This window comes from Triticum aestivum, chromosome 2D, assembly GCF_018294505.1.
Source record: "Triticum aestivum cultivar Chinese Spring chromosome 2D, IWGSC CS RefSeq v2.1, whole genome shotgun sequence".
NCBI classification, from domain to species: Eukaryota; Viridiplantae; Streptophyta; class Magnoliopsida; order Poales; family Poaceae; genus Triticum; species Triticum aestivum.
Window position 1 is genome coordinate 655,609,908 of NC_057799.1, and position 19,922 is coordinate 655,629,829.

The window sequence follows — 19,922 nt, forward strand, 5'->3', positions numbered from 1 at the left end:
TTCAGTAGTACTCTAACCCGAAACACGGCATACCCGTCAAAATACGTCCATCTACTGATCCAGCCCATCCAGATACACGAACACGGCCGGCCCAGCGGCCTTAGCCCAGCGCCCCAGCCCCTCGAGTGCACGAGCAACCCTCGCTCGATCGTTTGAGCTGTCCCGCACAGGGCACAGCCGCACAGCACACCACACACGGGACGCACTCACACACACAGTCCTAAACCTAAACCTAGTCATCTCGCAGCGCCGCCCGGGCTGCTGAAATATGCTCTTTTTTGCTGCTGATATATACTATGTTTGTTATTGAAATGCTATTCTTTGTGGCTAATATTTATCGTATGTTGCTGCTGCTGAAATATACTACATTTGTGGCTTAAATATGCTGATTATTGCTGCTGCTATTGCTCTAATATACTCTTGTTTTTCTTTCAAAACCTGCTGTTTTTGCTGACTGCTCGCGGGGACAGGTTTTCCGTGGGTTTAGAAAACCCGACGGGTTTAGGGGACATGCAAAAAACTGGCCCCGCGCACGGCAACGGGGACGGGACGGGCTTGCGATTTTCTCGCAGGGACTGGTTTGGGCAAGCAAAACTCGGTGGGTTTCATCCCCGTTGCCGTCTTGACCGATGCGTCTCCACTTGCCGCCACCGCCCATGTCGTCGGGATCACGGAAACCAATGGATCTGATGCCAAATGTTTGTACTGAAAAACACGCGCGATCACGGTGGAATGGATGAGAGAAGAGACACAAACACAACACACAACGCAAGAACAATTTTGTGCCGTGCGCAATCTGCGGCTTTTCTGATCTCTTCATTTTATTCTCTTGGAGCGGAGCTCTCCGTACATGCATAACTAATCGTGCCTATCGCAGCTCGTACGCTGACCGTGTCATCCCACGATCTGCACTAGCTGGAATTTTATTTTATTCAGTATATTTTTGATGCAGGGGAGAGCTAGAAGAGATATTTGCTACTTGGTGTACTCTAGGGCCCAGAAGTTGGCGTAGATATAGGTGGATTTGACGCTGGCAAACCCGGCGCCCATGGCGAGCTTCTCGAGCTCCCTCTGGTACCTCTCCTTGCCACCATTGCTGTAGGCGAGCAGGCTCATGTCGATCTGGATCAGCCCACGCGCGCTAGGCGTCGGGTCCGGGTTCACCGGCATGATGCACTCGATGTTGATCACCTTGCCGTGCGCCGGCAGCGCGTCATAGCAGTTCTTGAGCAGCGTCGCGCACTGCTGGTCGCTGAAGCAGTTGAGGATCCACTTCATGAGGATGGCATCGGTGCCGGAGGGCACCTGCTCGAACATGTCGCCGCCCACGTGCTGCACCTGCACGCCAGGGTATGGCGGCGCCTCGGAGATGACATGGGGGAGGTCGTAGTTGATCCCCTTGATGCTCGGGTACTTGGAGGTGATGGCGTGGATGGTGGTGCCGATGCCGCCGCCGACGTCCATGAGGGTGCCGAGCCCATCAAAGCCCGTGTACAGCTCGAGGAGCTTCTTGGTGATGATGCCGGAGTGGTGCTTCATGGCCTCGTTGTAGAGGTGGTTGAAGCGCATGTCGGTGCCGGCGTAGTCGAACCATGACATCCCGAGCGCCTTCTTGAACGGGCTGCCACCCTCAAGGACGGCATCCTTCAAGTAGCACCTTTTTTCCGATGAAAGGCAATACATACATTAATATCAAGGTAATACCTGATATATTTTGCTTTGTTGTTCTGTTATCATTTATAGTGGAACCCGATCCATTTTGGATCGAATGGGAAAAAAAATCAAGCTGGTACCAAGTGTTAAATCGTTCAGATTATTAATTGAAATTTTGCTACTAGTTTTAGTTTATATATACTGAATAAGTTGTTATCAATTAGCTTATGAAATTTGGTAACAGAAAAAGATCATAATTAAGACCAGACCAGGTGTCCATGAAGATCTTGTCCTGGGCGATGATGGCCCAGGCGGCCATGGAGACGCCCTCCTCGTTGGGGGTGAGCCACTTGCACACCGGCGCGGCGCCATAGCGACGGGAGAGGCTGCCGTCCTTGCCCTCCTCTACCACGCACGACACGATCTCGTGCGAGGCTAGCACCCGCAGCATGCGGTCTACCATGGCCGCCGCCTCCGGGTTGGCCTTGGCCGGCAGCTTTGCGGCCACCTCCTCCGGACTCAGCGTCCCCTCGCCGGCACCCACCAGGGTCTCCAGCAGGCCCAGCTCGATGGCGGCTTTGAGCGTCATCGGCAGCACCGACGACAACGCCAGCTGCACCGCGTACATGCAACCCTCCTCGTCGGCCATGTCGCTAGTTCTACGTGCGTGCTGGTGCTGCTGCTGGTGGTGGTGTTGTTGTGATCTAGACCTGGACTGGGACTGATGATGGCAGTGTGTTTGAAAGGGGTTTATATCGAGCAAGCTTGCAGTGCTACATGGCCATGCCGGTGGCTAGCAGCAGCGTGCCTAACCCATCGGTCACCAGCAAAGTTTAAGGCCGGTCCCAATGCAATGCTCCTACTCAGCCGTCTCTTAGCCGCCTCCATGTCGCCGTCGCCCTTTACTATTCTTGGCCTCCTTCCGGCGAGTGGCCGCCCGGTTGCTTCGCGCCTCGCCCGTGCCGTCGCTGCCGCTGCAGGACTGCTCGCCCGTACATATCCGTGAGGTATTTTCGTCAGACTTATTACAATTAATTATGTGATGTACTTCCTGCTTGGATAAAGCTAGACGTACGGGCTGCAGCCAACGGAACATACAGGAGGGAAGATTTGTTCTCTTTTAATTGCGGCTAAAATGGACTCACGGTGCACCGGCGATTGTTAGACTTTGTAACGTAGCCCAATTGTGTAATCTGTATATTGTGTAACCTTATAAATATATGTGATAGGCCACCCCTAAAGGGTTGAGCCAGTTCCCACAAATCCTATGTTTAACATGGTATCAGCCTAAACCCTAGGTCCTACTCCACCTCAGCCGCCGCCGCCGCCGTGCCCCAACCCTAGGGCCGCCGTCGCCGCAGCTGCCATGACCGCTTCCGCCTCCGGTTCCGCCAGCTCCGGGGCCCTCCCTGCCACGCTGGCCGCCTTCTCAATCTCCCCGCCCACGCCGGTGCGTCGCCGAGGCCCCAATTCTTCGGCACCACCACCGTTGGCTCGATGTTCTCGGCTCCGATCCCGCCATCTCCCGCGACGTCGACGGTGGCGGCCTCCACCGTCGCGATGATGGCGCCACCCGCGGCCCTCGCCGTTCGTCCCCGACACTCGCCATCCTACCGGCGGCCTCGGGGGCCTCCGATGATCCGCTCGCGGGTGTGGCACCCGCAGCCCCTGCGGCGTCCGCTGTTGCTACCACTGACGCCGCCATGTTCTCCGGGCCTTTTCACTTCGACAACCTGATCACCACTCGTTTCACTCCGGACAACTATCTGTTTTGGCGTGCCAAGGTTCTACCGCCGCTCCGCAGCCGCTCCCTCCTTGGCTATGTTGATGGTTCCCTGCCATGTCTGCTGCAGGTTATCCCCACTGTCCACGGTCCGGCCATCAACCCAGCGCACCGTGTGTGCGTGCAGCAAGACCAAGCGACCCTCTCCGCCATCCAGGGCTCCCTAGGAGACGGGGTCGCTGGCCTTTGCCTCTTTGCTGCCTCCTCCTTGGATGCGTGGACAACTCTGGAACCTGCGTTTGCCCAGACCTCCACCGCCCACTCGATGGCTTTCGCAGCAAGCTCGATGACATCAAGAAACTGGACTCATCTGCCACAACATACTTCAACAAAATCAAGGTCTTGGCGGACACACTGACCTCTATTGGTCGACCGCTGAGTGATGAGGAGTTCGCCGGCTACGTTATCAAGGGTCTCGATGTCGAGTACGACAACCTTGCCGAGGCCGTCCACAACGCCAAGCCGCCGCTTCCTCCGCATGAGCTCTTCTCCCGTCTTCTCTTCACCGAGCAACGCATCGAAGCTCGCCAGTCCGTCACCACCATCGCCGACCAGCCAGCGGCCTTTTGGGCATCGCGTGGCCAGCGCCCACCTGCGCCCTCTTCGCCTGCCCGGATTGCCACCCCCCTGCGCCATCCTCGGGTGGGGGCCCCGTGCGGTGCCAGCTTTGCGGCCGTGAGAGGCACCTCGCCTCCAAGTGCCACAAACGATTTCAGCGGAGCTTCCTCGGCATCGGTAATGATGGCAAAGGCAATGAGCGCCAATTTGCCATGGCAGATTTTGGCCCTCCTGCTGCCCATGTTGCCGCCAAGGGCAAGGACACACGCGTCGACCAAGGTTTTACGCAGTCATACCCGATTGATCCTGCATGGTATATGGACACCGGCGCCACGAATCATATGACGAACGAGCTCGCCAAGCTGTCCACTCACCAGCCCTACTACGGTCACGACAAGGTTCACACCGCCAACGGTGTAGGTATGCCCATCTCTCACGTTGGTCAAGCATCTCTCTTAACTAGTCATCCATCTAGGCGGCTTCATCTTCGTAATATTTTACGGGTCCCCTCGGTGACTCTTAATTTGTTATTTGTTCCAAAACCCACTCTTGATAACAATGTCCTATGTGAATTTCACCCGTTTGATCTTTTTGTCAAGGACCGAGCCACCCGGGAAATTCTGCTTAGCGGCCGCGTGAGCCATGGCTTATACCGCTTGGAGGATCCATCCGCCCCGCGCGTCTTCAGCGGTGTTCGTGTGTCGCCATCCCAGTGGCACTCTCGCCTTCGTCACCCCGCCACTCCCATAGTTCGCCATATACTTCACCGTCATGAGCTGCCTATCGAGTCTAGCAATAAGAAGATGTCGGTGTGTGATGCCTGTCAACAAGGCAAGAGTCATCAATTACCATTTGTTTCCTCTACTCGGGAAGTAACAAGTCCTCTTGAGCTTGTGTTTTCCGATGTGTGGGGTCCCGCACAAACATCTGTAAGTGGTCACAACTACTATGTTAGCTTTATTGATGCCTATAATCGCTTTACCTGGCTTTATCTTCTTAAGCGCAAATCTGATGTGTTTGATATATTCATTCAGTTTCAAGTGCATGTTGAACGTCTTCTCAAGCATAAAATTATTCATGTTCAGTCCGATTGGGGGGGGGGGGGCGAATATCGCAACCTCAACACTTTCTTTAATAAGCTTGGGATCTCTCATCGTTTATCATGTCCTCACACACATCAGCAGGATGGCACTGTTGAGCGCAAACATCGACATGTAGTTGAGACCGGACTCACACTCCTGGCTCACGCCTCCGTACCGTTTCGCTTTTGGAGTGATGCCTTTGCTACTCCGTGTTTTCTTATTAATAGACTACCTACGCGTGTTCTGAATATGAAAACTCCTATTGAGCTTCTTTTACATGAAACTCCTGACTATACCTTCTTTAAGGTGTTCGAGTGTGCCTGTTGGCCTCATCTTCATCCATATAATCATAGAAAGCTTGAATTTCGGCAAAAAAATGTGTGTTCCTGGGTTATAGTTCTCTGCATAAAGGCTACAAGTGCCTTCATGTGCCAACAAACCGTGTCTACATATCCCGTGATGTTGTCTTTGATGAGAACGTCTTCCCCTTCTCCGCCATGCCGCAGCAACCCACCACACCTCCATCTATGCATTCATCTCCTATTATGCTTGGCCAATTTGAAGATGTTGCATATTCGCCTGTGTTGTTACCTAATCATGGTGCAGGAATTGGACGCGGTGCTCGCTTGGAACTACTCCCTGATGCATCCCCTGAGACGCACGTCGATCGGCCGGTGCACATGCATGCACCGCCTCCCGCCTTCGACCCCGCCTCTGGAACCACGCCTGCCCATGCAACTGGGCCGGCGCCTACGATGGCCTCCGTACCTGGGCCGATGTCTGTCACGGCTGCCTCTGCGCGGCCCACGTCACCGATGGCCTCACCCGAGAGGCTTGAGCGGTCCTCATCACCGTCTCCATGCCCGGCTTCGCCTCCGTCATCGCCTACGTCGCCTGCCCGTACGTCTTTGCCACCCCTCTCACCAGGGTCGGCTGAGCCTCTCGTCGCCTCGCCTGGGCCCCCGTCGCCCGATCCTCCTTCACCGACTCCTCAAGGATCAGTGCCGCCTGCTCCTGTCATCGTTGCACCGCAACGTCCGCACACTCGCAGCCGCAGCGGTATTGTTCTTCCCAAACAGCGTCATGATGGAACTGTCACATACCTGGCTGCTAGTCTTGCTCATGCTGTTGCAGATCCCACCGCTGAACCACGCAGTCATGAGGCCGCTATGAGTATTCCTCACTGGAGGGCTGCTATGGAGGAAGAGTACCACGCTCTTATGCATAATGAGACCTGGACACTGGTTCCCCCTCCACCTCGCGTCAACATCATTGATTCGAAGTGGGTTTTCAAAGTCAAGAGACATGCAGATGGATCTATTGAGCGCTACAAGGCGCGTCTTGTGTCCAAGGGGTTTAAACAGCGTCAGGGTCTGGACCATGAGGACACATTCAGCCCCGTTGTTAAACCTACAACTATTCGGCTTCTCCTGTCTCTTCAAGTCTCTCGTGGTTGGTCTCTTCGACAGCTCGATGTGCAGAATGCTTTTCTTCATGGGTTGCTTGAAGTGGAGGTGTACATGCGGCAGCCACCAGGGTTTGTTGATCATGCGCAGCCTCATCATCTCTGTCGTCTGACGAAGGCTCTCTATGGACTGAAGCAGGTGCCCCGTGCCTGGCATGCTCGCCTTGCTTCGGCCCTTCGTACTCATGTCTTCGTTCCATCGACAGCTGACAGCTCACTGTTCTTATTTCAACGCCCAAGTGTGACTGTGTATTTGCTTGTGTACGTGGATGATATCATTCTGGTCAGCTCCTCTGCAACGGCTGCTAACTCTCTTGTGACTGCACTTGGCAGAGATTTCACGGTTAAGGATTTGGGACGGCTCCACTTCTTCCTGGGTATTGAAGTTGCGCATCAGTCTCGCGGCAGCTTAGCTCTCACCCAGAAGAAGTACTCCCTTGACCTCTTGCGCCGCGCTGGTATGCTCAAGTGTAAGCCATCCCCCACACCAATGTCCTCCAGTGACAAGCTCTCGGCCACTGCTGGTACGATTCTGTCTCCTGCGGATGCAACGGAGTATCGGAGTATTGTTGGTGGCTTGCAGTATCTGACGATCACACGCCCTGATCTTTCCTTTGCGGTTAACAGGGTATGCCAATATCTTCATTCACCTACTGATGTGCACTGGTCTGTTGTGAAGCACATTCTTTGTTATGTGCGTCTCACTGTCTCCTACGGTCTTCATCTGCGACCCAGTTCCTCTGCCGTTCTATCTGCATTTTCAGATGCTGATTGGGCTGGGTGTCCAGATGACAGGCGATCCATAGGGGGGCATGCTGTATTTTTGGGTCCTAATTTGATCGCCTGGAGTGCACGCAAGCAAGCCACTGTTTCTCGCGGCAGCACAGAAGCCGAGTACAAAGCAGTTGCCAATGCGACTGCTGAGGTTATCTAGATCGAGTCTTTACTTCGAGAGCTGGGAATCTCCCAGTCACATCCTCCAGTTCTTTGGTGTGACAACATCGGTGCTATGTTTCTTTCGACCAACCCGGTGTTCCATGCACGAACCAAACACATTGAAATTGACTATCATTTTGTGAGGGAACGTGTTGCACAGAAGCTACTACAGATCAAGTTTATCTCCTCGAAGTATCAACTTGCCGACATCTTCACCAAGCCTCTACCTTCTCCCATGTTCGAGGTCTGTAGGCGCAATCTCAACCTCCTAGATGCATTAGGAGTGAATTGAGATTGAGGGAGGGTGTTAGACTTTGTAACGTAGCCCAACTATGTAATCTGTATATTGTGTAACCTTATAAATATATGTGATAGGCCACCCCTAGAGGGTTGAGCCAGTTCCCACAAATCATATGTTTAACAGCGATCACCGGAGATAAGGACAGAGGGCAGGAGGATGGACACAGAGAGTTTGGTGGCGCACAAATTCCTTGCCGCACCGACGACTTTTCTGTTTTTTCACACCACCACGAACTCGATCCACCGGCTACAATACACAGGAGGGAGGGGGACTTATACTCGCGCGCACTGACGCACCACGCCGCGCTCCCAAGTCCCAACGCACCCCACTCGCACACTCTCCACGTCCCGTGCTCCACGGCTCGCGCGCCCGACGTGCACGCACGCGTTCGACGCAGCCGGGTCCAACGCCCCGACGCGGTCACTCCTCCAGCTTTGTCGCCACCTACCACACCCACGCACGCACACACACACACGGACACACACACACACATACGCTCGTGCCCTGCACGGACCGCACCTGGCGCACACCCACGCCGGTCGCCACCGTGCCAGTTATGGATTATTCCCAACAGTCACCCCCTAAGCCGTGACCTAGAGGAGTGCCGGCCCAACGTCGTCAATGTCAGCGAGGAGCGCTCTCTCCTCCTCCTCCACTTTGTTTGGCTTCCTGCAGTCTCTCCGGAAGTGGCCGCGCATGCCATAGTTGTAGTAGCGGCCGCGCCGCCTCCTCCGCCCAACGCCGTGCCGCCGCCGCCGTCATCTTCGTGGTCGAGGCCGCCGTCGCGCTGAAGCCGCCGTACTCCCCATTGTGCCGCCATGAGCATCAGCTGCTCCTCCGCCTGCTCACCGCCGGCCTGCGCGCCGACGCAAACGCTCTTCGAAGGCCTTCAGCCGACCGAGCGATTACTCGAACGGCATCGTATCGATGTTGTAGAACTGCTCCATGCCGGCCACCGCGGCGTACAGATGGTCCGACACCGCGGCGTACAGACGGTCCGACACCGTGTCTAGGAGCTTCTTCACCATCACCGCGTGGCCCCGAGCCCCGCGTAGAGCGCCGCATGCCTCTGATCTTGCCGGCGTATGCGTCGAGAGACTCGCCGTCCGCCATGTGCAGCCGGTCGAAGTCGCCGCGGAGAGTGGACAGCCGTGCCGCCCTAACTCGATCCACGCCCATGAACCGCGTCTTGAGGCTGGTCCACGCCTCCGCCACTACAAGAAATATGTCAACTTTTGACCTTCTCTTAGTGACCCTGAAAGAATTGGTCATAAATCGACGACCATTTGTGACCAATTGGTCAAAAGATGTTCGGGGGCTCCAAACCCTAAACTATAACGACCATTTTGGTCAGAAAGGTCGTAATTTCCTTACACGAAATGGTCATAAATCAAACAGCACTGGTCCCCTTCCTCATTTCTAGCTGATAACAACCAATATAGATGGTCATAGCCATGTAAATTGTGGTGCATTGCTATGACTAGGCGCCATCTCATCAGTTTTGCCTATGTGTCATGTCTATGTGTCAATTTTTGCCCTAGGTTGTGCAGCAGCCTATATTTCTGTTATTCCCAAAATTCCCTAAAAAATTGGGCATTCTTTACTATCCAAATCATTGCCTCATGACAATATTCAGCTCTATTTGCCTGGTAAATCTTCCTCAGAAAATTTCCAAAGTTTTTGTTCAGCTTAGGCTTTTGTGAAGGAAGTACTAGCTAGGCATATCCTAATGAGCTGAATTTTTGCCACATCTTCTATATTCCCAAATCATAGCTCTCCACAAATTTGAGCCACGTCTAACAATCCATGTGAGCTCACCATCCAATCTTTGTTTCTGGTAATATTTTCAGTTTGTTAAGCAACTATATTTTATGTTAATTTATAATTGCTAAAAAAATTCCACGACATGACCCTGCCATAGAACCTCGCTCCACCAAATTTTAGCTCATTTATATAGCCAATTTCCCTCAATATTTTTCCCAATTTTCTGTTCAGTGGAGAGCAATGTGAAGGAAGTACCATTTTTATTTATTCAAATGGCATGAAAATTTTCAAGTGCCTTCATATGCCCAAATTATCATCTTCCTCCAAATTTTAGATCAATTCATTCATTCATTTGAGTCCAGCTTCAACATTCTTATTTCTGTCTAGTGTGGTACTTTGCAAAGCAAGTGACACCTAGGCTCCTCTATTTGAGCTGCAAATTTTCTAAGAAAGTTTCCTTAGTAGATGATCATGCTCGGCCAAACCTTAGGCACATTGGCCATGTGCATTTTTCCTATCATTAATCAAACACTTGGCTGCTAATTCATGTTTAAGCTTAGTTCAGTCTCCTCGTGAGATTCTTCTATTGCCTTCTTCGTCATAACACCTACCGGGGGAGTTCCCAACCCAGTAGACATGCCTAGGCAGTCCAGAACGCGTGGCGAAGCCACGGTCACGCAGTGACCACACGACGGGCATGTGAGTTTACGCGCTCTAGAGTTGGGGCCATTGGCCACCATCCAAACCTCGACGTATCGCCACCAAACCATGTATTTCCGATTAAATAAATACTTATGCACCTATAAATAATTTTGGCAAAAATAAAGAGCAAAATATGAGGCAGCTGTAGTTGAAATTTGACCCGCTTCCTACTGGATCGGCGGAAATTTGTCTTTTTCACCAGAGGTGCATAAAAACTTTTGACAACCAACCATTTTGTCACTTGTACATTAAATATGGTCTAATATATTATCAAAATGATCTGGTCCCATTTTGCAACAAATATATGGTAGGTCGTTCACAAAAAAAACTCATTTTGGGCACTCGAAAAATAGAAATGAATTTTTCGTCCAACGAAAATGAAAACTTTCTTAGGCAACATTGTTTGAAATTTCAATATGCACCCTTGTGCGCAATATGAGATCATTTGAACAGACTATGCCATGAATGTGGCCATGAGATTGATCATTTGGCTTGAAAGCCATGCATCTTCACACATGATAGATCATTTCTGAAAACACTTTTTTAAATAATTACCGTATTATAAGTTTTTTATTTTTCATGGTAACTTTATCACATATAATGACACAAAGCGAAGGTTTTCCAATTTGTTGATTTTTTTTGAATTTTTCATGCCCGTTTCAAAATGCGGTCAAAACGGCAGACATGACCGTTCCTAGATAGTGGTTGAATATTTAAATACTTTTGGTGTTTATCTTATTAAATAGATACTTATGTGCCTAGAAATATTTTTTGTAAAAAACAAAGAGCAAACTATGAGGCAGCTACAGTTCAAATTTGACCCGTTTCCTACTGAATCGGCAGAAATTTGTCTTTTTCACGAGAGGTGGATCAAAACTTTTGACACCCAATCATTTGGTCAATTGTGAATTAAATATGGCCTGGTATTTTAGAAAATTGATTTGGTATAATTTTGCAACAAATATATGGTAGGTCGTTCACAAAAAAACTCATTTTGGGCAATCGAAAAAATGAAAAATTGATTTTCCGTTCAAAGAAACTGAAAAGTCACTTAGGCAACACTGTTTGCCATTCCAAGATGCACCCTTGTGCATAATATGTCGCCATAAGATTTATATTTTGGCTTGAAAGCCATGAATCTTCACACATGATGGCTCATTTATGAGAATATTTTTTTTAAGAATTGCCGTATTACAAGTTTATTAATTTTTCTGGTAACTTGGTCACATATAATGACACAATGCGAAGGTTTTCTAATTTTCTAATTTTGTTTTTAGTTTTTCATGCCCATTTCAAAATCTGATCAAAACGGCGGGCATGACCGTTCCTAGCTAGTGGTTGAATATTGGAAAAAATTTGATGTTTCTCTGATTAAATATATACTTATGTACCTAGAAATAATATTTGGAAAAAATAAAGAGCCAACTATGAGGCAGCTACATTCCAAGAAAGTGAGAGTCAGTTAGTTTGGTAAGGAGAACTTCGATTCTCGTGTACTACAACATACTATGGGAGCCCCTGGAACTCATTCGAATGAGATGTAAAATGGTCTCAGTCGGATGACGTATTGATGACGTTGGTTGTTGTCCCAGCCCGTTCCTCTGGCAGACCGAACTAGGCTTATTTCTTTGTCTGCCGCAGAAAACAGATAAAAAGCTCAATTGGCTTGTTCCATTTTCGTTTGTCAGTTATGGGTTGTCTGTTTTGGGTTGTGGGCCCTTTTGGTTTGTGGGCCTCTTTGTGAAAATGTTATTCAACAAAACAAAAGAGAGGAAAAAAAGACAAGGGCCCGGTGTATAGACAAGAGAAAAGTTGTTCTGCTTTTCTCCCTCGCCCTTCCTCCCAGCTAATCTCACATGTCCCTAGGGTAACCTTGGTTGAACTACACCAGACCCAGGCTCACTGAGCACAGAACACACATAGATACGATCTCCCCCTAGAGGTGAATTTGAGCTTTTGGTCCCAGTTGATTACCAAAAAAATGTTTCAGACAACTAACGAAAAGAATGATAGTGACCAAATGTTTCAGGGTTCAAAAGCTTGTACGAGACAAAGGGCATGAGCACAAAACATTCAAACTGACTAAAAACATTTCCAAAAATCCCACTCACTGGCCCCATTATTGCCTCAGTGCTTTGTTTGTGATTGTCATTTTCTCATCCAACTAGGTTGTTTTTGCAATAGCACATGACCCTAATTAATCATTTCAGGATTGAGCCTGGATCCAAAAGGAACAGTTGGCATAGGCACAAGTAGCAACCATCCGTGTCACCATCCAACAAAACTACTCATTGTCGTGCCGAAAATGTCATCGCTTCCAATCAGTGCAGCTGAGTGTCCCACTATTTGAAAAAAAATCATTGCATTTATACCTGGGGTTATATTCGTGCTTCATACTAGCGAGCAATGTAAAAATCGGAATGTTTGACTAAAACCAATTTGATTGCACCAATTGCGTGAGTGTTGTGACAGTTGCAGTTGCGACACCCTCCTTCCGACCTCCTGTTGTGGTGACATTTATGTCTTGCAGTTGCGCTATGGTGCGCTGAGTTGCAGTTTCGCTCGGATTGGGGCGGTTGTAACTACAACAAAAAAATGTGAAAAAGATTTCACCGGTGCCGACAACCCCACGCCTTGACCCCCCAGTTGCGGTCACGTTATACGTCTTGCGGCTGCGCTTGGGTGTGCTAAGTTGTAGTTGGGCTCGGGTTGGGGCGGTTGCAACTACAACAAAAATAAATAAATAAAATGACCTCACCTATGGTGACAACCCCACCCCTCAACCCCTCGGTTGCTGTCACATTATACGTCTTGCGGTTGCACTTGGGTGTGCTGAGTTGCAGTTGCGCTCGGGTTGGGCGGTTGCAACTACAACAAAAAAGTTATTTTTTTAAAAGAAAACTTCACCAGCGCCGACAACCCTCCCCTCGACCCCCGATTGCGGTCACATTGCACGTCTTGCAGTTGCGCTTGGGTGTGCCGAGTTGTAGTTGCGCTTAGGTTGGGGCGGTTGCAAGTACAACAAAAAGAAAAAGAAAGACTTCACCACCGCCGACAACCCTCCCTAGACCTTGCGGTTACGGTCACATTATACATCTTGCGGTTGCGCCAAGGTGTGTTGAGATGCAACTGCGCTCGGGTTGGGGCGGTTACAACTACGACAACAACAAAAAAGACTTCGCCGGCGCTGACAACCGCCCCCACCCCTGGTTGCGGTCACGTTATACGTCTTGCAGTTGCGCTTGGGTATGCTGACTTGCAGTTGCGCTTGAGGTGGGGCGGTTGCAACTACATCAAAAAATTGAAAAACACTTCGGCAGCACTGACACCCTCCCTCCGACCCCCGGTTGCGGTCATATTTAGGTCTTGCGGATGCGCTGTGATGTGCTGAGTTGCAGTTGCGCTCGGGTTGGGGCGGTTGCAACCACAACAAAAAAAACTAAATTTTTTAAAAAGAAAGAGTTCGCCGGCGCCGACAACCCCACTCGTGGACCCCCTAGTTGCGGTTACATTATATATCTTGCGGTTGCGTTTGGGTGTGCTGAGTTGCAGTTGCACTCGGGTTGGAGCGGCTGCAACTACAAAAAAATGAAAAAGAAGACTTCCCCGGCGCCGACAACCCCACCCCATGACCCCCGGTTGCGGTCACATTATACGTCTTGCAGTTGCGCTTGGGTGTGCTGAGTTGCAGTTGTGCTCGGGTTGGGGCAGTTGCAAGTACAAAAATAATATGAAAAAAGACTTTGTCGTCGTTGACACCCTCCCTCTGACCCCTAGTTACAGTCACATTTATGTCTTGCGGTTGCACTATGGTGTGCTGAGTTGTAGTTGCGCTCGGGTTGGGGCGGTTGCAACTACAACAAAAAAAATAAACAAAAAAATGAAAAAGACTTCGCCAGCACTGACAACCCCACACCTCGACCCCCTGGTTGCAGTCGCATTGTACGTCTTGCGATTGCTCTTGGTTCTGCTGAGTTGCAGTTACGCTCGGGTTGGGGCGGTTGCAACTATAACAAGAAAAACAAAAAGTAATGAAAAAGACTTCGTCGGCGCTGACAACTCCATGCTTCGACCCCTAGTTGCGGTCACATTACACATCTTGCGGTTACGCTTGGATGTGATGAGTTGCAATTCTGCTCGGGTTGGTGTGGTTGCAACTACAACAAAAAAATGAAAAAGACTTTGTCGGCGCTATGGTGTGCGGTCACATTTATGTCTTGTGGTTGCGCTATGGTGCGCTGAGTTGTAGTTGCGCTCAGGTTGGGGCGGTTGCAACTACAACAAAAAAACAAAAAAACTTCGTTGGCGCTGACAACCCCACGCCTCGACCCCCCCGATTGCGGTCACATTATACGTCTTGCGTCTGCACTTGGGTGTGCTGAGTTACAGTTGCACTCGGGTGGGGCGGTTGCAACTACAACAAAAAACTTCAAAAAACTTTTTTTAAAAATTCACCGACGCCGACAACCCTTCCCTCGACCCCAAGTTGTGGTCACATTATACGTCTCGCGGTTGCGCTTGGGTGTGCTGAGTTGCAGTTGCGCTCGGTTTGGGGCAGTTGTAATTACAACAAAAAGGAAAGAAAGACTTCACCAACGCAGACAACCCTCCCCCAACCCCCCCGGTTGCAGTCACATTATATGTCTTGCGGTTGTGCTTACGTGTGCTGAGTTGCGGCTGTGCTCGGGTTGGGGCGGTTGCAACAATAACAACAACGAAAAAGACTTCGTCGACACCAACAACCCTCCCCCTGACCCCTAGTTGCGGTCATATTATACGTCTTGCGGCTGCGCTTGGGTATGCTGAGTTGCAGTTGCGCTCGGGGTGGGGTGGTTGCAACTACAAAAAATATATAATGAAAAAGACTTCGCCGGCGGTGACACCCTCCCTCCGACCCCGGTTGCAGTCACATTATAAGTCTTGCGGTTGCGCTTGGGTGTGCTGAGTTGTAGTTGCACTCGGGTTCGGTCAGTTTCAAATACAAAAAATAAATGAAAATGACTTCGCCAGCGCTGACACCCTCCCTCTGACCCCCCGATATTTAGGTCTTGCGGTTGCGCTACGGTGTGCTGAGTTGCAGTTGCGCCTGGGTTTGGGGCGGTTGCAACTACAACAAAATAAACAAAATAAATTGAGAAGAAAGACTTCGCTGACATACACACACAATCTCAACATTTTTTTGAAAATAACTAAAAAAATCTATATATAATGAAAAAGTACAAACAATGAAACTTTAACTGAAACTAGTTGGACTGTAGAAAGGTTGTGTGTGTAATATGTCTTTTGCAAATTGTGCATAGTTTGGTTGTATGTGTAGTTACACGCGGAGGACAAAATATATGAGTAAATAGTAAAAGATTTAAAAACAAACAAAGAAAATGAAATGATTAAAAAGTTGGGCCATTTCGTGTCACTACTCTTTCCCACTTTCTATCAAAAAGAAGAAATCAAAAAATCATAAAAAAGAAAAACATTGTATTCATAAAGAAAAAACAACCTGGACGCAGCTGTAGTTGCAGTCAGACTACAATGTTTGCAGTTGCATCTTTAATGGTGGACATACAACTGGCCCAACAAAACTCCTTCCGACCCCAGTTTCAATCGGATTACAACATATAAAGTTGCATGTCTAGTAGTAGACATGTAACTGCAACTGGTAAAACAACTATTAAAAATTGTACTAAAAAATCTACAGCAATAACTTTACATAAAAAGAACTACTAAAATTTGTATACGTTCATAATGAAAAATTATCTCTTAGAAAAAAGAAACAACCGCTGCTGAAGACAAGAACGAAGGGATAAAAATGCGACAATGATGCTTGGTGGCATCGAACAGGGAAACAAGCATAGCTTCTCAATATAGAAAGAAATAAAGCCACCTAAAAAGGCTGCTCCAGGCGCTCCCTACATGGGCCACGGGCCTGCACTACTCATACGACGACATGAACAACCGGTTCGCTCATCTCGCACGAATAAGGCTAACTCCACCGCGCGACCCATCCCGTTCGGCCCCGTTCGTTTGGGGTAAAAGGGACAAACCGGTCGGCCCAGCGCGTGACGATCCGGACCCATCCTGTCCGTTTTGTGTCCGGACCGACCCATTTCAAGCGCAAACATGCGTCGGGTTTGGGTCGCGCCGGACAGCAAACGGACGAGCGCTCGTCCGCGTCGGGGCCGCGTGGCAGGCGGCCACCTACCTCCCACCCGCCAATATCAATGCGCACGTGCGGCCGGGCCCGCCTGTCATCCGCCCAGGGAAAGGTCGCGGCCCTTCTTAAATGCGGAAGCCGTGGACCGGTCGTCGTCCACACTCCCCACTCCACCCCGCAGCCTCCTCGAAACCCAACACTCCCAAACCCTAGCCTCGAACTCGCCGGCCGGCCGCCTCGCAGCCAAGGGCGGCCTGTGGAACTACGACCGCAAGGGGAAGCACGACCGCGAGGCTGGCTCCTCGTCGGGACGCCGCCGTGGCTCCGTGAAAAAGGAGGCCGTATCGCCCCCGCGCCTGCCCCCTTCACCATCGCCCCTAGGCCCGCCGGCGAGCGCGACCGGCAGTACCTCAGCGCCGATGTGTGCCGGCGCTACTGGGAGACGAGGCCGCAGGTCCCGTGGAGCGACGTCCACCTCCCCAACAATTGGCACCTCTCCGCCGACCGGGTCCCGATCCCGCCGGTGCCGAAGAGCGTCCGTGCGCGCCGTGATGAGATCAAGCGCCGCCGCCGCCTCCTCTCCGATGACCTCTACTTCGATGATAGGTATGCCCCCGATTCCGGCCTCTGGGACACGTGGCTCCAAGACGAGCACGACACGCGGCGCGCGTCCTACTTCGCCGGCACGGTGTCGGGGCCGCGGCGGCCACATCGGAGGTGCGCGGGCGTACACGGGTGCGCGGCCTCACGCACAAGCCGTCGCCTTCCCCGTCTCCGTCACCACCTCCACCTCCTCGCATGACAGCGGAGGAGGAGGCCCGGCTCATGCAGCGTCTCATGGGGGACTCCACGAACACGCATGATGAGCGCCAATGGCCGGGCCTAGAGGAGACGATGGCCCTCTCTGGGTCCGGCGACGTCGCCATCCCTGAGCTGGATATGGTGGCGGCGAAGGAGGCGATGGAGGATGCGCCGGTGGCCGCGTTCCACCCGGATCAGGTGGGCCAGCAGTGGAGCTGGTCGTGCACGGCTCCGGAGATGGCCAACGCCGTGGGGGGCGTGAACTGGTGCCCCACGCCGCCGCGGTCACCGGAGCGGGAGGCCTCGCCACGGGAGAAGGTGGTGCAGGAACCTCCGGCCTTCCAGCCCGCCCCCGTGTACCACGCGCCGCCGTCCCACCTCTGGACACCGCCGGCCTACGTCGACCTTGTCAGCGAGAACGACGACACCGGCGGCCACGACATCGACGGGCGCGGCAGGAGCGCGCGGGCGGCGTTTTTTATTTAGTTTTTATGTTAATTATGGCACTGGGCCGCTAAGTGAACTGTGAAATTGGGCCGTTTTGTGGCCGTGACCCCTAACTAATGTTTTATGTTTTTTTAACTGCGTTTATTTACTTATTTTAGTCATTTTATTTACGTTTTTCCGTTTTTTAATCACGTCCAACGCGGACATGATTTGGGGTGTGGCCGCACGGTGGGCGCTCGCACGACCCAATGGACAGAAGCGGACATGGGCGAACCCATTGCCGCCCCAGAGGGACAAAATCCGGCCAAACTGGACGTCTGTTTGGGGTCGTGCGCTGGAGTTGGCCTAACCATGCTTTTAATCCACAAAGTGAATGAGATCAAATTAAATTTCAGCTTGCAGAGTTTTAGCAATCGCCATATACTATAACCTCTTTATTGATTTGTGATTCATGAATGAATTTTTGTAGAACCGTGCAATGACCCTCAAATTAATTCTTACATCCTAGATGGGAGAAGATCCAGGGAGTAGCAAATCTTGTTGAACGCAGTGACATGATCCTCCGCGATGGCCATGAAGAGGTCGACGCTGCCCTTGGCGGTGCGCGACGGCACGAAGACCATCAGCCCCTCGACCGGCAACCCCGGCGGCAGGAACGCCGAAGGCTGTCCGGTTCCAAAGTCGAGCTGATGGAACCTAAACCCCAGCCAGCTTTCCGCCTCTGTGTCCGGACAGAGCATGGCCCCGAAACTTGACGTCGCCGCGAGCTGCTCTCCGTTGGCGTCCGCCACACCGCCGAAGTCCACATACGACTGGATGTACTCGTCGTCGATGCGCGCCACGGCGTCGCGGATGGCACCTACCACGCAGCCGTAGCTCAATCCCAGCACGTCCCGGACCTGAAGCCTGGGGAACGCCCAGAGCACCATGTTCCCGAAGAAGTCCATTGGCACGGGTGGGCTGGCCCTGCCCCTGCAGTTCACGCCCACCCTCACCTGCGTGAACTCCTCAGGGTTCAGACCGCGCGCCGCCGTGATCTTCTTCCACACGTGCGCCAGCAGGCACTGGAACGTGCTGCAAGGTGCATCAACGCGGGACTTGAGCTCAGCGATGAACTCTACAGGGAAGTGCACGGCGATGTTCTTGATCTTGTCCATGGGTACAAGGGCATGGGACTGGCTAATGGAGCTGCCTCTGAACTCGATGGACCGGTGGTCCAACACCGGCTTCGGCGTGCTGCGAGGCACGGCGGTGGCCGCACGGTCTAGGAAAGGGGACGGCACGCTGAAGCCCTTGCCCTCGCGCACCGCGGTCGCCCACGCGCCGTAGAATGTGCTCGCTGCCATGCCGTCGGCGATGTGGTGGTGGGATATGACGCCGAGCAGGAGGCCGCCACACCTGTACCGGCTGAGCTTCACCTGCAGCAGCGCCGCTCCAACGCTCTCCTGTACTCATTAGAAAACACATCATTAAAATAAAACCTCTGCATGCATGCACGCACGAATATACTGGAGTACTACATACGCAGGCAGTACGTGAATGCGACCGACGTGATATATAGTACCTCGGGCACTGTAGGGTAAAAGCCGGCGACGTCCGTGGTCATGCCGCCGGTTGCGAGCACGTCTGCCAAGTCGGCCGGGACATCGGCCTCTATGACAAGCACGCCCTCGTTGTTGAGGTGCAGGAAGCGCCGGCCGTGGCCGTCGACGGCGAAGCGCCCTAGCAGGTGAGGGTAGAGCGCGATGGCCCGGAGGAGGCCCTCCTTGAGCGCCTCGTTGGACGGCGCCGGGGCGAGGTAGGCGAGCACGATGGGGACGTACGTGTCGATGGCTGCGCGGTCGAAGACGGTCAGCTGGACCTTGTCGCCTGCCAGAGGGTGCGGCACGCGGTACACCGGCCTCAGCATCGTGCTCTGCTGCTGCTGGTTTCTTTCTGCGTACGAACGCGTGCACAAGGTCGATCTACACCCATGGTTTTAAATAGCGTGCTATAGCGGAAGTGTTTAGAAGAGGTCCTGCGCTAAGGCTAGTTCTACGTGCGTGCTGCTGCTGCTGGTGGTGTTGTTGTGATCTAGACCTGGACTGGGACTGATGATGGCGGTGTGCTTGAAAGGGGTTTATATCGAGCAAGCTTGCAGTGCTACATGGCCATGCCGGTGGCTAGCAGCAGCGTGCCTAACCCATCGGTCACCAGCAAAGTTTACGGCCGGTCCCAATGCAATGCTCCTACTCAGCCGTCTCTTAGCCGCCTCCATGTCGCCGTCGCCCTTTACTATT

General features: G+C 51.9%; 2 protein-coding genes across 2 annotated transcripts; both read right to left on the reverse strand.

Annotated features, from left to right (window-relative positions):
- Positions 1–784: 784 nt before the first annotated feature.
- LOC123050874 (tricetin 3',4',5'-O-trimethyltransferase-like) lies at positions 785–2,436 on the reverse strand. Its single transcript, XM_044473596.1, has 2 exons — positions 1,923–2,436; positions 785–1,657 (listed from the first exon to the last, which is right to left on the reverse strand). The coding sequence occupies exons 1-2, from the start codon at positions 2,300–2,302 to the stop codon at positions 976–978; spliced, it is 1,062 nt and encodes a 353-aa protein (XP_044329531.1). The 5' UTR covers positions 2,303–2,436; the 3' UTR covers positions 785–975.
- A 15,634-nt stretch (positions 2,437–18,070) lies between these two features.
- LOC123050875 (tryptamine benzoyltransferase 1) lies at positions 18,071–19,714 on the reverse strand. Its single transcript, XM_044473598.1, has 2 exons — positions 19,208–19,714; positions 18,071–19,088 (listed from the first exon to the last, which is right to left on the reverse strand). The coding sequence occupies exons 1-2, from the start codon at positions 19,550–19,552 to the stop codon at positions 18,141–18,143; spliced, it is 1,293 nt and encodes a 430-aa protein (XP_044329533.1). The 5' UTR covers positions 19,553–19,714; the 3' UTR covers positions 18,071–18,140.
- Positions 19,715–19,922: the final 208 nt, after the last annotated feature.

Coding starts and splice junctions, on each gene's coding strand:
- LOC123050874 (XM_044473596.1), bottom strand. CDS start 2,302: ATGGCCGACGAGGAGGGTTGCATGTACGCGGTGCAGCTGGCGTTGTCG. Junction 1,658..1,922: donor AAGATCTTCATGGACACCTG/GTCTGGTCTTAA, acceptor ATCGGAAAAAAG/GTGCTACTTGAAGGATGCCG.
- LOC123050875 (XM_044473598.1), bottom strand. CDS start 19,552: ATGCTGAGGCCGGTGTACCGCGTGCCGCACCCTCTGGCAGGCGACAAG. Junction 19,089..19,207: donor TTTACCCTACAGTGCCCGAG/GTACTATATATC, acceptor TAATGAGTACAG/GAGAGCGTTGGAGCGGCGCT.